The 16,952-nt window shown below is 34.0% G+C and overlaps 2 protein-coding genes across 2 annotated transcripts; both read left to right on the forward strand.

The window, feature by feature from the left end:
• The first annotated feature begins 1,582 nt into the window (after positions 1 to 1,582).
• LOC125829163 (probable alpha,alpha-trehalose-phosphate synthase [UDP-forming] 9) lies at positions 1,583 to 4,814 on the forward strand. Its single transcript, XM_049508414.1, has 3 exons — positions 1,583 to 3,645; positions 3,775 to 4,042; positions 4,147 to 4,814. The coding sequence occupies exons 1-3, from the start codon at positions 1,682 to 1,684 to the stop codon at positions 4,468 to 4,470; spliced, it is 2,556 nt and encodes an 851-aa protein (XP_049364371.1). The 5' UTR covers positions 1,583 to 1,681; the 3' UTR covers positions 4,471 to 4,814.
• Positions 4,815 to 11,878: 7,064 nt separating this feature from the next.
• On the forward strand, positions 11,879 to 15,391 carry LOC125829170 (uncharacterized). Its single transcript, XM_049508420.1, has 7 exons — positions 11,879 to 12,208; positions 12,324 to 12,404; positions 12,522 to 12,698; positions 13,413 to 13,583; positions 13,812 to 14,027; positions 14,105 to 14,193; positions 14,493 to 15,391. Exons 1-7 carry the CDS (start codon positions 12,121 to 12,123, stop codon positions 15,168 to 15,170), a joined length of 1,500 nt encoding a protein of 499 aa, XP_049364377.1. The 5' UTR covers positions 11,879 to 12,120; the 3' UTR covers positions 15,171 to 15,391.
• Positions 15,392 to 16,952: the final 1,561 nt, after the last annotated feature.

The following is a 16,952-nucleotide window of genomic DNA, read 5'->3' on the forward strand; positions in this document are numbered from 1 at the left end:
AGACAGAATCCTAAGGGGTTGTTTGTTTTGGAGGTTTGTGTGAAAAACGATGATTGCAGAACAAAGAACTAGACAATTAGTGTACTGCTTGATTAGATTCTTCTCCTGCATATTATTAAACAACAAATATTAAGAGTTCCGACGGCATGTTAGAACGCATTTCATGGCTGTTAGACCCACAATAGGTATACTCTAGAGATCTATATAGCAGCGTTATCAAAAGCAAATAGCGCAAAAAGGGGTTATAAGCGCACAACGCACATAAAGCATGAGCTTTAATTTAAAAAGGTGCAAAGGGAGAAACAATACAAATATATATGTTTAGTCCAAGAATAATAATTATAAGCATGAAATGAATAATAATTATAAGCATGAAATGAATGACAAATTTATGAACAAAGAAATTGAATTTTTTTACAATGAAGGGAAATATCAATTGTTTAGTGTCCGCCTCTTTAGAAGAGGCTAATTGTCAAGGAAAAGTATGCCTTAGAACGTTGATGACGACATCGAACCATTCATTAAACGAAGCAAAGAGCTCAACACGTTTTGAGTGTCGCTTCAGGCCTTGAGTGAGCCTTAGACAAATAGAAGTATAAATGCCTTTCTTGTTTGAAGGAGCATTGAATATCCAATAATTTCCTTTTAATGTAAAAAGGATAGATGCAATTCACTATGAGCACATTTACCTGTAATTGCTACATGCAGAAAGTAGATAGTGAATAACTGCGATAGCAATTTAAGCATCTTTGGAATATGTGTTTCTCCACCAAATTATTTTTTCGCAGAGATAAACGGATTAATGGTTGGCCTTCCTGTAATATCCTTTTAACTGGAGAGCTTGGAGGTGGTGCATGATTTGGTGCGCTCGCCTTCAAATAGGTTTTTGGTTTGGATTTGAGTTTGTTACAAACATGTCATTCCTAGGTTCGTTATGAACCATCCACCGATCTCATTCAACATGTCGAAATTAGAACTAAACTTTTTATTGGTACTCGTTTTTTTCACTGCTCATTACATCTCAACAGTAACTGCTGTTGCTACTGTGTCAGCCATGGTCTATCAAAGTCATATTACAGTTTTTATGATAAATGCCATGTTCTTGGACCATGACATTTGGAAATGTGTATTTCTCTTCTTATGTATTGGATCCCACCTGATAATGTAGCCAACACTTCACCCTGCTAAATTAGTTAATACTTGTAGCTTCCATAATATATCACTTGTCAGCTTGTAAATTTTCGTTTAAAACTACTACTTCTGTCTAATTCCATGGTGCTGTATTTCATGTCATTCTTATTATGTGATTTAGATGAATTATTGAGTCATCGCAATGCTGTAACAGTTCTATGAACTCTATATTATTTTCCCTTTTTTTAGTTTTGAGATTAAATATTTCTTGACACTTTTATTCCTGCCCTTTAAGTTTCTTTGTCATTCCTTGCTTGATGCTTGCTAATATCCTCAACCCTTCCAATCCATAGTTCTATTGTCTGGTGTTATGATGATGTTAGGAATCACGACTTATGATGAACTTGTTGGCAAAATAATGATTTATCTTTTCTACCTGTTGGTGCTGTAGGTTACTGCACAATTGCTTTGGGGCTGAAAGTTTCAAGCATAGATTTCAAATTCCAGCAGTGCGTGTTTAACAACATAGACCAAATTTTACTTTATAATCATGCCATCAAGATCTTGTGCTAATCTTTTGGACATGGCATCTGGAGATATACTAGATATACCTCAGACACCTAGAGCTCTTCCACGTGTGATGACAGTTCCTGGAATCATCGCAGATGGTGATTCAGATAGTATGTCATCCTCATGTCGAGAGCGAAAAATTGTTGTAGCAAACATGCTGCCTTTGCATGCTCAAAGGGATACAACAACTAAAAAGTGGTTATTCAGTTTGGATGAGGATTCTCTTTTATTGCAATTGAAGGACGGGTTTTCTCCTGAAACTGAGGTTGTCTATGTTGGTTCTCTGAAGGTTGATGTGGAACATAGTGAACAGGAGGAAGTTGCTCAGCGACTTCTTGATGAGTTCAAGTGTGTGCCTACTTTTGTACCCCATGATATCCAGGAAAAGTTTTATCACGGCTTCTGTAAGCAGCAACTTTGGCCTCTTTTCCACTACATGCTTCCAATGTGTCCTGATCATGGAGATCGTTTTGACCGGCAGATGTGGCAAGCTTATGTCTCTGCAAATAAGGTTTTTGCTGATAAGGTTATGGAAGTGGTTAATCCTGATGATGATTATATCTGGATTCAAGATTACCACCTCATGGTTCTACCGACATTTTTGAGGAAGCGCTACCATCGTGTCAAGCTAGGCTTCTTTCTTCATAGCCCATTTCCTTCGTCAGAAATTTACCGAACTCTGCCTGTTAGGGATGAAATTCTCAAAGGGTTGTTAAATTGCGACCTAATTGGCTTTCATACATTCGATTATGCACGTCACTTTCTGTCATGCTGCAGTCGAATGTTGGGTTTAGATTATGAATCTAAACGAGGACATATTGGACTTGATTATTTTGGTCGTACAGTTTACATTAAAATTCTGCCTGTAGGCATACATATGGGTCGACTAGAGTCCGTGATGAATTTGTCTTCTACTTTTGATAAAGCTAAAGAAGTTCAAGAACAGTTCAAAGGGAAGAAGGTAATTCTGGGTGTGGATGATATGGACATCTTTAAAGGCATTAGTTTGAAATTGCTAGCATTTGAGTACCTACTACAGCAGGACCAGAACTTGCAGGGGAAACTTGTTCTTGTTCAAATAGTAAATCCTGCTCGTAGCTCGGGCAAAGATGTTCAGGAAGCAAAGAGGGAGACATACTCAACTGCTGAAAGGATCAACAAAATTTACGGTAGATCTAATTATGAGCCTGTAGTTTTGATTGATCGTCCGGTTCCTCGCTATGAGAAGACTGCATACTATGCTGTTGCTGAATGCTGCCTAGTGAATGCTGTAAGGGATGGAATGAATTTAGTGCCTTACAAGTATATTGTTTGCAGGCAAGGTTCTCCTGGTATGGATGATGCTATGGGTATTAAAACTGATTCTCCTAGAACTAGCATGCTTGTTGTGTCAGAATTTATTGGTTGTTCCCCATCTCTGAGTGGAGCAATTAGGGTAAATCCATGGGATATTGAAGCTGTTGCTGAGGCTTTAAATGTGGCCATTACAATGTCCGATTCCGAGAAACAACTTCGTCATGAGAAGCACTACCGCTATGTAAGCTCTCATGATGTAGCTTACTGGGCTCGTAGCTTTATGCAGGATTTGGAAAGAGCTTGCAAAGATCATTACAGTAAGCGTTGCTGGGGCATTGGTTTGGGCCTGGGCTTCAGAGTTATTGCACTTTCTCCGAATTTTAGAAAGCTGTCTATTGATCACATCGTCTCCTCATATAGGAGGACACAGAGAAGGGCAATATTCTTGGACTATGATGGCACTGTTGTACCTCAGTCATCATTGATTAAAGCTCCAAGTGCTGAAGTGATTACACTGTTGAATTCTTTAAGCAATGATCCTAAAAACACCGTGTATATTGTTAGTGGCAGAGGAAGAAAGTCATTAAGTGAATGGCTTGCACCGTGTGAAAGGCTCGGAATAGCTGCTGAACATGGGTATTTCATAAGGTAATGGATATTTTATGTGAACATGAGACGGTCCTTTGTCCCAGTTGCCCTATAATTTCTCATTTGGAATTTTTATTCTGAAGTTTTTCTTGGACACCTTCATGTTTACCGGTTTCTATCATGTTGCAGGAGTAGTAAAACGTCTGATTGGGAATGTTTGGCTTCTGATCTTGAGTGGAAACCAATTGTGGAACCTGTGATGAAACTTTACACAGAAACAACTGATGGATCATATATTGAACCTAAAGAGAGTGCTTTGGTGTGGCACCATCAGGATGCAGACCCAGACTTTGGCTCCTGTCAGGCAAAGGAATTGTTGGATCATTTGGAAAATGTACTTTCAAATGAACCTGCAGTTGTTAAGAGGGGCCAACATATTGTCGAAGTCAAGCCACAAGTAAGACCCCCCTCCCTCATGTGTTTTGTGTCTCACGCAGATACAGACATGTGCATGTTGCATTATGCTCTTCCATGTTTTTACTTGTTTGTGCTTATTTGCAGGGTGTGACTAAAGGATTAGTGGCACAAAAGGTCCTCTCACTGATGGTAGATAGTGGGACTCCACCTGATTTTGTTATGTGCATTGGAGACGATAGATCAGATGAGGACATGTTTGAGAGCATATTAAGCAGTGTGTCCAGTTCTTCAATCACTGCTGCCCCAGATATCTTTGCCTGCACTGTTGGGCAAAAGCCAAGCAAAGCCAAGTATTACCTAGATGATACTGCTGATGTTCTTAGACTGCTTCAAGGTCTTGGTAATGCGTCCTGTCCAAAGCCAAGATATACTGCTCATTTCCAGGTTGCGTTTGATTCTGTTCTGTAAGAAGGCAAAGTAGTTGGTCGGGCATGTACATGGTTCTACTTTTGGGGTTTATCTTTTACCGATGAAGAGTATATCCTTACATCAATCTTAACTTAATGTGATGCATGATTGGACTCAGGACCGACTGTTTCCAGGTTATGCTGCATTCAGGGCTTGAAATTCCCATCGATGTTGACTGCTTTTTCTGTAGATTTCATCGTCGGGGAAATACTTTGCTTAGAATTTCAGTTTTGCCGTAGTCATGATGGCTGCCCTGAAATGATTAACAAACACCATTGCGTTGTATAGATACATTTATCTGTTTAGCTTAATGACAGTATGGTTTAAAGTTTTACCTCAGTGGAAAGCTACTAACAATGCTTGATGCCGTTTTGTGCCAAATGAGTTCGCTTGAACATGTACATAGTACTAGACTTTTCTGGAACGTATTTTCGAAATGTTATTAGTTCAATTGTTCTGCTTTCCTACTGTAAATATTTCAGATGCTACTATCCTGATCATTGCACAATTTAGTGGTTGTGAACTCTGGTCAATTCAATCTTGTTTCTGACTTCAACAACATCACCATACTCAATGTAATTCTACAAAGTTGGGTTTGAGGAGGATAAAGTGTGTGCAGTTTTCTGCTTCATATGTCAATAACATCTAATTGTCTTGTGATTGGGATCTCCCAAAGATCAGCTTTGCCAACTGGCTTCCTCAATATTTCATGTAATTAAGGTGTCAATGCTAATGTTCACAGAAATGCAGGTTTCAAAATGTGGTAGTTTTGTGTGTCAATGACCTTGGTAAGCCGCAAGTGTGTCGTGTTCAATCTAATCATCTTTTTTCGGCCTACCTCCTCTCACCCACCAGTCAATCGCTTGCCTCTCCTAATTGGGTCATTTATGCATCTTCTCTTTATACGTCTAAAGTCTGAACCATCTCAATCTTGCTTTCCTCATCTTTTCAACACAGAAGGTCATTCTCTTCTTGTCCCGAATATCTTCATTCTTATTCATTTCTCTTCTAATATGTTTACACATTTATACTCATTTATGCTACTTTCATCTTTTGAACGTGTGAGTTTTAGATCGGCCAACACTCCATCCCTTACAAGTTAAAACCTAATTGGTCCTATAATTACATTATAAAACATATTCATATCACACAAAATAGACACTGAAATCTCTTAAATTGCAATGATTCGAAGCACTTCTTGTTTCACTATTTCCAATCAATGAATCTTGCTATCCAAATTTGGGGATACAACTCTTTTGATTGATTGCTTCCATATTTCAATATAAATAAACATAATATTTTTGGGTAATATCGTTCTCAAGCAAGTAGAAACTAGAAAGTTAACCACTTACCTAGTTCCATACAAATAATTGTTGAGGATAAGAGTTGCATGAAGTAGGAAAAATAAAAGTGGAAGTGGACCAGATTGGACTCGCAGCCTCTTTATAATAAATAGCCAAACATTTTGGGTTGGACGGTGTCCAAGCCCAATGATGGCCCCACGAAATCAATCAATTACCTGGCCTCCTACCAATTATTATTCCGTTTTATTTTTCTTTTTAGTCCGTCATAAAATGAGTGAAAATATATTTTATATTTAGGAACAATTAACTCTATAATGTTCAATTTACTCTTAATAAGATGATTTATAGTTGCACAAACATCTATGACTTGTTTTAGAATATAAATTTTTAAAGTATTTCGTTGTTTTGTTAAATTTTGTGTCAAGTCAAACAAAATCAGATGAATTGAGAATAACATAGGGTCATAGCCCTCCAAATAAAGAAGAAAACAAATTTAAGAGTAATAGAATATAACCCAAAAAGAACAGAAAAATAAGTTAGTATTAATATAAAGGGGAGATATTGTCTCGATTTCGATTTTTGTACTAAAATAATCGTTTTAAGTTAAATGAAAATATCCTAGGTTTGGTATAAGGACATAGATAAACAAAATCGAAATCATTGAACGGCAACATACAAGACATAATAGATATGTATGAGTTCAGGATTCAGGGGATTGACTAAACTTTCATCTTTTTGATGAGAGTTTGATTCCTTGACTCCACACCTTTACTCGGGGTCGGGTCGGGTACGAAGTCAGGTGCTACGCTGGGGTTAGAAACATGAAAAGATTAGAAATATTTTTCTTCATATCAAATACAGCTAGTCCTTAGTTTGATGAATACATCTATGGTATCAAATTGTTGAGTTAAATTTTCACACGAATTTATTTTCTTGAAATATTACTTTGATAATTATACTAATGGTTTCTAGTAGTTTTAACTTTTAAACGTTCGAAGGTATTTAGTTAGAAAGGAAATTAAAGTGATTGTCGACATGCGTGGCAGAGAATAAGAAATTAAAGTGATTGTTAAAACATATCGAAAAAACATGTTAAACCATAACACATTTTCCTTAGAAAAAAATCAATTATTTATATTAAGTCTAAAAATTATATTACATATTGTTGGTGAATTATAATTAGAATTGGAAAATAAATTGAAGAAAATAAAATGTTTTTAGGCTTTGGTACGAATATCTCTCTCTTTCAAAAAAATAATAATATTTCACGGTCACTGTAATAATACTTTGCCGATCAACACTAAACCTTCTTGTCTTTTCTCTTATAAAATTCAACAATCTAACATTGTTAACTCAACAAACTCTAGAGTCTAGACAAGAGTTAAGTGTAAAGCTCTATGAAAAAATGTCTTCAGTCAACAAAATAAAACTCTTTTTTCTACTTATAATTTTTATACACTATATATTTTTCTTGTACACAATATAATATACGATCACCACTATTAATATGAGAAAACAAATTCTTCTATGTAATAAATAACGAGAATGTGGAATAGTAACATGAGTAAATCGATAAAAAGAACTATGATCCAAAATTAATAAATTATAAGATAGAATAATGAACAAATTTGAACGTCGCACAGTGTTATTGCCATCACTAAAAATAATGCAATCCAATGGCTTTTTGCTGAAGTAGTAATGCCCTTTCTTCTTTCTTTTTTTCCCTTGTTTGCCAACAGACTTTTGAGAAAAAAAAAAATAGAAAAGAAAAAAAGTAATTAATTTTTTATTTAAAACTAATAGTAGATCTTTTAATTTTCCCCCCCAAAATGATGGTAAATAATTGCTACTATGACATCAGAATATCACATGATGAAGATGTATACAAAAAAAAGAATAACGTAATAGATTTTGAAAATGATGTGAATGGGCACACATAAATTGGCAATTGAGCTATGCTATTCACCAACCAATGAAAAATCCATCAATAATTTAAAACGATAATGTCACTCACATGAATTCCATGTATAATTAGGGTTCGTTTAATCGTTGGTTAGGAAGTAAATTATTTATGTGTTAGAATCTTTGCTTGAAAATATGGGAATGTAAGGCGAAACATTTTATGCAGTAACAAATGTAATATAAATTCAAAAATATTATATCAATTTATATATACACTTAATATTTATGAAGCAATATTTAAGAATACTTGTATAAAGTGAAGTATGTTTTAGGGCATCTGAATTTACTGTCACCATCAAGGTCCGCAGATGGAAGAAACCAAACAATTCAGCAAGAAAAGATTCATATCTTTGTACCGATGAAAAGAGTATTACCACATTTATATGCTTGATACAAAGTAGTTGAATATCGATTTGAAGGTTTCTCGGATGAAATCTTATTTCCTTCATCGACAACGTAAAATAATATTATAGGCACATTAAGTTTCGAATTACTCAAAGTAAAAATAAACATAATTTAGCTATGAATGTACGTACCTTTGCTTCAGTAGTTGTGTCAGTTTCCAAGAACAACGTGATACTTTCAGCGAAAGTTCTCAACTCAAGCAAGCTACATGTATTTGTTAGTCTGAACAAACGTAAATTGAGAGTAATAATGAATACATCAATTAAATTCTTGCTCGTTAGCATTCTCTTTGTTATAAAAATATATTTTGTGATGAATTAAAATTTAAATCTAAATTATTTTTCCCTATATAAAATGGATTCACAACAAAACCATCAATTGATTTTTTTTATATCAATATTTTATTATTTTTATTATATAAGTGGTAGTTGTGCATATTAACTTTGTTATATAACATCGAAACACAATGATATATGCCCTTCTTTTCGTAGTTGCATTTGCATGTGCCTACAGAGAGGAAATGAAAATGATTGATTAAGAAACGAAAATACTGTATATAATATGCTTTCTTGGATTTATTTTTTCATCATTTTTTTTTCTCAATTATATTATAACATCTAAAAAATAATATATATATATATAGCCTTAGCAAGTGGGAGAACAGTTCTAAAATAAAAACTTTTATAGATAGAATCAATGTTTAAATTGACAAAATTGGACCACCCAAATACCAATAGCCAAATAGCCCCCACCAATCTCTCTATTGTCGTCAATGGCTATAGTTGTATAACAAGAGGAGAAGGAGCTAATGGATCAAAACTTTATAATCTATCACGTTTTTATTAGTTTCATATTTAAATTATGTCTAATTTATGTTTTTTTAGTTTCTCATATGATGTATGATATTCGTATTGGAGATGTCTGATATTTAGTGGAGGGTGGTAATTATTGATAGTGATTAGTGGAGGTAATAATAGTTGGTGGTGGTGATTGTAAATGATGGCTAATGATAGGGATAGCGAAATCAAACCCAACCCGTCCAATTCGTTTAAATTTGGGCGGGTTATTGACTTGCCCATTCATTAGCTCAACCCATTCAACTTATTAAAAAATGAGTTGATATGAAACCTAAATTGACTCGTGGAATTTTTGTCGAAATATTTTATTTTTCAATTTTATATGTTGTATTAGGTACCAAAATAATTTAAAAGATCAAATAAAATAATTAAGCTTGGTAAAAATTGGGTTGAGTCTTGACGCGTAATATAACCCATTATCTAACACATTTTGACCCAAGCAAATTTAGATTGGGTTGGGTCTTGACCCCATTGTTAACTTAACCCATTATAACCCGTTCAAATTTGGCCCAACCTGCTCAATTGCCACCCCTATCTAATGGTGATGATCAAGGGCGGATCCACATGGAGTCCGCCGGGTGCTCGAGCACCCATTAACCTTGTCTCGAAATATATATATCTATGTTGAAATTAAGAGGTATTTGTATGAAATTAACATAGAACACACCTAATGAATAAATGATTTGATTGACCCATTGACAATTGAGTGAGTGCTTAAGGCTCTTTTAGTATTTTGAGCCCAAGTTCGAATCTCATTGTTAACATGTATTTTTTATATTTGTGACTCCGCAGCTGAGGGTGGTAATTATGGATAATAGTTATGGCTAAAATGATGATTATGGGTGATAAGTGAAAGTAGATAGAGCAACGATAAACTGTCTTTTTCTTGTAGAAATTTTTAAATAGACATCTTAATGACATTAAGACTTTGGCATAGACATATGATCATTCATGCTCATTTAGTGATTGTAAAATTAAAAAAAAAATACACTTAATAACTAAAATTTAGATTAAAATTTAGACCTTCATAAATATAAACAAATAAGACCTTAGTCACAGGATAAAATATATTTTCTTACGTGCATGATCAGAATTATCATATTTTTAGTGTTTACAACCTTCAATTATGAAAAAAATTGGCCTATTCGTTTGCTCCTCTCCAAACGTGTTTAAATAGTCTTATTCTTATTAAAACTTTACAAAAAGTATTCATTCTATAATCATCAGCTGCATATTACCATATCACCTCGTAAGTATACGATTTGAAATTGAAATTTTATTTAGACAAGTTATTTGATTTTTTTAAAATTATATTTGTTTCTCATAGATATAAAATACTCTATAAGTTGTGAAAATTATAAAAATATTATCAAATTTTATATAATTTTATCAAATGAGTAAATCATAGTTCATATACAAAATATCGAAAAATATTAATAAAAAATTGCATATCTACATATTTCTTTTATAAATAAATATTTGACATCACAAAATTTTAAATATACATAATTTTATAAAGATAAATCAGTCAACAATAGTACTATAATAGTAACTAACTATTCTTTAATATAATCCTTTCATGTGGTACATATAATTTCTTTACGTTGAGAACGATTTTTTATTTTTTTTGCAATTTTAAAAATTATGAGCCTTTTTTACAAGATATTAACTTAAAGGTCAAGTTTTACAATTGAAATCCCAAATTTTTTTTTCATTTCTTAAGAAAATTTAAAATTTGAAATCAATCCAAAATCACACATCCAACACTTATTTGATATTTCATTTTAATTGATCAGTATCAATAAGAAAAACTTAAAAGGATATGTATCTCATTGCTTAAAATGACATTATTCAAAATTTAGTTTATAAACTCTTAAAGGTTATTACTATTATCTAGTTAATAATTTACTAGTATTAATTATGGGGATAAACAATAAGTTTTTCATTCCAAAATAAGTACTGCCTTAGCTTATTAAGAAAAATACTCAATACAAGATCTAATCCATTAAATTATTCTTATTTATTACTCTTCATGTCGTAATTTAGTGGCACAATTCAAATTTCGAGAGTCAAATAATTTTATTTTGACTGTAAATTCAAACAAAAAAACTTTTTTGAAAGAAAATCTCCATATTTGAAAAGTACTATAACTCACAACATTTAAAAATCTAAAATATTTTTTTAAAAAAAAGAATTACGATCAAATAATGACTTATTTGAATTTTGAAATCCAAATGGTAATACACAAATTAAGACGGATAATATACTACATTTTGTCATAAACTTCTAAAATAATACTCCTCCATATTAGGTTAATTTTTGAGGTGTTTCACACCCTTTAAGAAAAGTAGATTAAGACATAAATTAAACCTAGTTTTCCATTTTTACCCTTATTAATTATTGTCAAATTTTTGATTAAAATAACTAAATATTAATTAATCACTAATTCCAATATTAACTAATGAAGGGTAAAATTGAAAAAACACTCTAAAAATAATCTTGAAAACTGAACAATTAAGTTAATTTAAAAAATGAAAAATATCTTAAAAATTAACTTAATATAGAATGAAGAGGGTACTTATTTTAGGACGAAGAGTGCATCGATAATTTGCTTGCCCTTGGTATTTGTAGTAGTAAAAAACAAAGATTTATGATGAGAGATTAAAGAACACAAAGATTGTACAAATATAATCATAGATTCATATGATTCTCTCTTTTCCTCTTCTTTCTTCCCAATGGTCATTTGTAGGTCCCATCACCTATTTCCTCCCCCACCCCCACTCCCACCACCCCAACAACCTCTTTTTTCTCTTGCTTTTGCTCCCACCCCCACCCCCACCCCACCCCCCAATGTCTCTTTCATCTTTTTATTTTCATTCACAACTTTCCCTCACACTCTCAAAAACCCCAACACTTTTCTACTAAAGATCAACAACAAAAAAAACCCCACAAAGCCACTTCTTTCTTTCTTGCTCCTCCACACTTCTTTTACAACACCCCCTTTATCTCACTCACTCACCTCATTTTTTTGAGCTAGGGTTTTCTTTACTTTTGCTTCATAGTTCATACCCCACAATGCAATAGTTAACCCCCTCAACATTTTCTTGGATTTTTACTCAACAATGGCTGTAAAGTTTTCAACTTTGATTCTCATTTTTGTGTTTCTTTCTGCTGCTTTCTGTTCTGTTTCTGCTACACCTTCACCTGCAAGTGAGTCTGCATTCTGAATTTTCTGCATGTTTTTAACTCTTTCTTGAAGATTCTGTCATTCTTGATCTGTTGTTTTTTTTGCTGGTTTTAATGGTGTTTTTGTTTTGGTAAGCAGAGATTGTAAATGGGTTTGTTACAAATGCTGTTACGAAGCTGATGAAATGGGTTTGGTCACTCAAAGCTAGTACTAAAACAGGTATGGATCTCTTTGATGCTGTTCTTGGTTATAGTCCTACATTGGTTTTTTTTTTCATTTTGATTTGGTTTTTGGTAAATGGAGTTGAGGAATGAAATGATTTTTGGTGTTTTGCAGTGATTTCTGGGCGTCCAATGATGAAATTTGAGAGTGGGTATAGTGTGGAGACTGTGTTTGATGGAAGCAAACTTGGGATTGAGCCTTATTCTGTGGAGATTATGTCTAGTGGGGAGCTTCTCATTTTGGATTCTGCTAATAGTAACCTTTACAAGATCTCTTCCTCTTTGTCTCAGTGTAAGTTCTTTTTTCTTTTGGGTGTTTTTTTAGCCATTTCCTGCCGATTCTTTTTTTATTTAGTGAGGTTTGCGTACGCTCTACCTGACCCCAATTGTGGGATTACATTGTATATGTTAGTTGTTTTTAGCTATTGTAGGTAATTAGTGCCTTCAATCTTGAGTGTTGTTTTGGTTTTTGTCTTTTATTGCCTGTGTATAAGTAGACTGGCTTCTCTCATTTGAGCAGTATCAGAATTTTGACATGAGTGTAAATGAACAATGATTTCAGCTAGACATTGTACTGAGTTTTAGCTCATTGTTTACACACTTTGGCTTCATGTGCCTGGTGCGTTGTGTCCTTTGTGATTTCAGAATCCTTTGTGATTTTTACTTTTTGAGTAGACCACTGACTGTTTGCAGTGGAGTTTTGGTGCTTCCACATCAATATTTTGCATACTTTTGTTCAGTATTGAAGATTTGATTCTCCACAGGTACCTGATCTCTGTTTTTTCAAGTTGGCTATTAAAATGGGTTCAACTAGCAGCAACTCTATAAAAGATGCTTTGCTTTTACCATTTGATTCTTCTTGTCTGCTGCAAATGCTTTTGCTCTGTTCTTTTACTGACTTCTTGCCAATAATTTTTGATGTTTTGTTTCTAATTGTTTTCCCTAGAAGTTTCTTTGCGGGACTTTTATAGTGTGGAAATTTTAGTCTAACTGGGATATTTTACAGACACCAGACCTAGGTTGGTGGCTGGATCAGCTGATGGATACTCTGGACATGTTGACGGAAAATTGCGTGAGGCAAGAATGAACCATCCGAAAGGTCTAACTGTTGATGACAGAGGGAACATCTATGTGGCAGATACTGATAACATGGTAATTAGGAAGATAAGTGATGCAGGTGATTTGCTAAACTTCGTTCCTAGCTAAGACATAGGAGCATTGTTTTGCTAGTTTGTGACCTTTATGCACGTCTTTACAAACTCCAATCATCTAAATGCTGATATAGTTGGATGACTCCTAAAATCTCCTTTGGGTATCTCTTAATTTTAAGAGGAAAATGTGTGGTCTAATATTAGTCTGCAAAGTTAGACTACTCAACTTTAAGCTATGAAATTCCGTTGTCCAGGAACAATCACAACAATTGCTGGTGGTAAATGGAGCCGTGGAGGTGGGCATGTTGATGGACCAAGTGAAGATGCAAAATTCTCTAATGATTTTGATGTGGTCTTTATGGGAAGCAGTTGTTCCCTGCTTGTCATAGACAGGGGAAATAAAGCAATACGGGAGATCCAACTTCATTTCGAAGACTGTGCTTATCAGTATGATAGTGGTTTCCCTCTAGGTTAGTAACTTTGTCCTCTTACTATGTACAATTTGTTTCAGCTGAAGGTGTTATTGAATAAGAAGATTATGCCACAGGTATTGCTGTGCTTTTGGCTGCTGGTTTCTTTGGTTACATGCTAGCATTGCTACAACGAAGGGTTGGTACCATGGTATCCCCCGAAGAAGTGAGTATGAAGTTCAGTACTCTTATGATTTAAGTTAGATAACTTCGTAAGAACTTAAGGACCTTTCTTCCTCTTCTAGGCTTGCCTTTTTGTATCCTGCTTGGAGATCGCTGTAACAGGTTTTAGGAAAATAGTTCTCACATGTTTATGCGGCAATTGGTTGTTTGCAAGTAAAACGTCTATCGGACAGATTTTTTACAACTTCCAAATGGCACCCTGTTTTGTGTCTGATTTCATAACCTTCTGCACGTTTCCATACACAAAACTCATTCACTCCTTTCTCTTCTGTCTTCTTTAAGGATCAGAACGCATACATTTTCACTGATCATTATGAGAAGCCAGTGAAATCATCAGTAAGGCCTCCTCTAATTCCAACTGAAGGTGAGGTGGAGAAGCAAGAAGAAAGCATGTTTGGGTCTCTAGGAAATCTAATCACGCGTACTGGAGCATCAGTATCGGAAATTTTAGGAGGTGTATTTCCAATGTTCAAAAGGTTGCCTTTGAACCATCACTATCAACAGCAACAGCAGTATCAGCAACAACAATATCAGCAACAGCAGTATCAGCAGCACACATGGCCGGTACAGGACAGCGTTGTAGTACCAAAAGAAGATGAACCCCCATCCATTGAATCCAGAACTCATACTCCACGAAAGACCTATGCATTCATGTCCAAAGATTCTGAAAAGATGCAACAGCTGAAACAAAGCCGTGCTTTTTATGGTGGTGGATGGAATTCTGACTTTCAACAACACCAACAGCAGACTCAGAAGCATCTACAACATCATCAATATCATTCATCTGGACCTCAAACATTCTACGAGCAAAGCTCAGATAATACAAAGGAAGTAGTTTTCGGAGCAATTCAAGAACAAGGGCAACGCGAGGCAATGATAATAAAGCCTTTAGACCATGCAAATTCTGTCTATGATCGACATAATGCTCGTTCTCGGTTCAACTCTGCTGGATATGCCTAAGGCTATTAATCTATTCACATACAGAAACTTCGAAGGTTCTTTAAATTGCTTGGTGATGGCTTAGACATGAGAAATATATCATGCATTAACAGCCATCAAAGTACAAATTTTGGAGAGTGGAAGCCCATGTTAGAATAGCTTATAATGTTTATCCAGTTGCCAAAAATGTTGTAGTGAATGCTGTGAAAGTATTACTAGTACAAAAAATTTATTCTATATATATCAATCATCTGGTTTGGTTGACGATATAAATTTATCTTGTATCAATTCCCAAGGAATTCCGTTGCTTCTATTGCTTTTTGGAATACCAAGCTGTATATTAATGTCAAGACAAGATCTATTCCCATTTCTTGTCCTTTGCACACAACCTGAACCTCTAATGGGGTCCAAGAAAAAAAGAAAAGACAAAATGTGGACAAAGACAACAAAAACAGCCAAAAAAATGTACAAGTTTTTCTCCTAACAATCTGTTCCACCACAGGTAGCTGGAAAACACAGAAACCATATGGAGTCATTTGGCATGCCGACTAAATTGTCTTGGGATTATAATTCCTAGACTAATTCAACATGTTGGATAGGATAAGGTGGGATATCATCGGAATTAAGTTTGGGATAAAATTTATATCTCACCTTATCCCGCGTACGGTACGACACCTGTGAAAGCACAAGTTGTATTACTTTAACCAAGCCTGGCAGAACAATGTGGTATGGGCTGAGTAAGGACATGAATATAACAATATAAAGGAAAATATGCACTTGAATCTGCCATTAATGATCTTTTTTATATATATTATTACTCCTTAGTGAAAGTAAGAATGTTTGTTGATGTTTTATATTTTAAATTTGTGGTGTTATTAATAATAATATAACTGTACTGATGTTACAGTAGGAGAACCAACCACTCACATGGGCACGTGACCAAACGGTAAACAACAGTTAACATTAGAGAAAGACAAATGAATTAAGCATTTTTGTCAATAGATCTATTATAATGTTTCATAAAGTAATTATCATTACCAAGTTTTTCTAAAAAATTGTATTCTCATTTTTAGTGGATTCCACTTTTTACACAAGTTAATTTGGGTTGTTGGCATTGGATAACTCCAAAATATATTTCATTTGGTTTAGTGACATGGTTTATAGATCCCATGTAACTTCCCACCTCATCTAAAGGACAAGAAAAATATTTATAAAAACTTTTATACATACTGTGTTTGACCATGCTTTATTGTAAAATTTGAAGAAAAAAATTATTTTTATTTTTAAGGAGAAAGATGATATTTGAATATTGGCATGCAGTTGTATTTGGCCATGAATATAAATTAGAGTTGTTTTTGACTTTTTGTGAGCAATTCGAAGTAAAAACATCTTTTGTTGTTTTCAAATTCTTGAAAAAAACTTCAAATTGAATTTTGAGATTTTATGGCCAAAAGTATTTATCGGAGTTCAACTCCATTAAAAAGTGAAAATTTCATGGCCAATACTATCTTTGTTGCAAGTGCAATCAAATCTCATAAATAAAAAAGGCCATGATAGATTAGCAACCAACATAAAACTTATCAATTCATAAACAATCCTCACAATACAATAATTTCATACGTGCTCACCTAGACACGCAAGTAGAGGAGTTAAGTATGAGCTAGGATTTCCACATCATGGACGACAATAAGTACACGAGTATAGTCAACCCCAACTAGTTTGAAACTGAGACGTAATTATTATGAAATAGTTGAGTATACTAATATTTGCAGCTTACAAAAACTAAAGATAAGAAAAATCAAA

This window comes from Solanum verrucosum, unplaced genomic scaffold (assembly GCF_900185275.1).
Source record: "Solanum verrucosum unplaced genomic scaffold, falcon-dt-bn FXZP01000264.1, whole genome shotgun sequence".
NCBI lineage: Eukaryota > Viridiplantae > Streptophyta > Magnoliopsida > Solanales > Solanaceae > Solanum > Solanum verrucosum.

Bases quoted from the DNA above. Each gene is read 5' to 3' on its own strand.
- LOC125829170 (XM_049508420.1), top strand. From the start codon at position 12,121: ATGGCTGTAAAGTTTTCAACTTTGATTCTCATTTTTGTGTTTCTTTCT. The intron at 13,584-13,811 runs GTGATTTGCTAA...TCCGTTGTCCAG, and splicing joins TAGGAAGATAAGTGATGCAG to GAACAATCACAACAATTGCT. The intron at 14,028-14,104 runs GTTAGTAACTTT...ATTATGCCACAG, and splicing joins TGATAGTGGTTTCCCTCTAG to GTATTGCTGTGCTTTTGGCT.
- LOC125829163 (XM_049508414.1), top strand. From the start codon at position 1,682: ATGCCATCAAGATCTTGTGCTAATCTTTTGGACATGGCATCTGGAGAT. The intron at 3,646-3,774 runs GTAATGGATATT...ATCATGTTGCAG, and splicing joins GAACATGGGTATTTCATAAG to GAGTAGTAAAACGTCTGATT. The intron at 4,043-4,146 runs GTAAGACCCCCC...GCTTATTTGCAG, and splicing joins TTGTCGAAGTCAAGCCACAA to GGTGTGACTAAAGGATTAGT.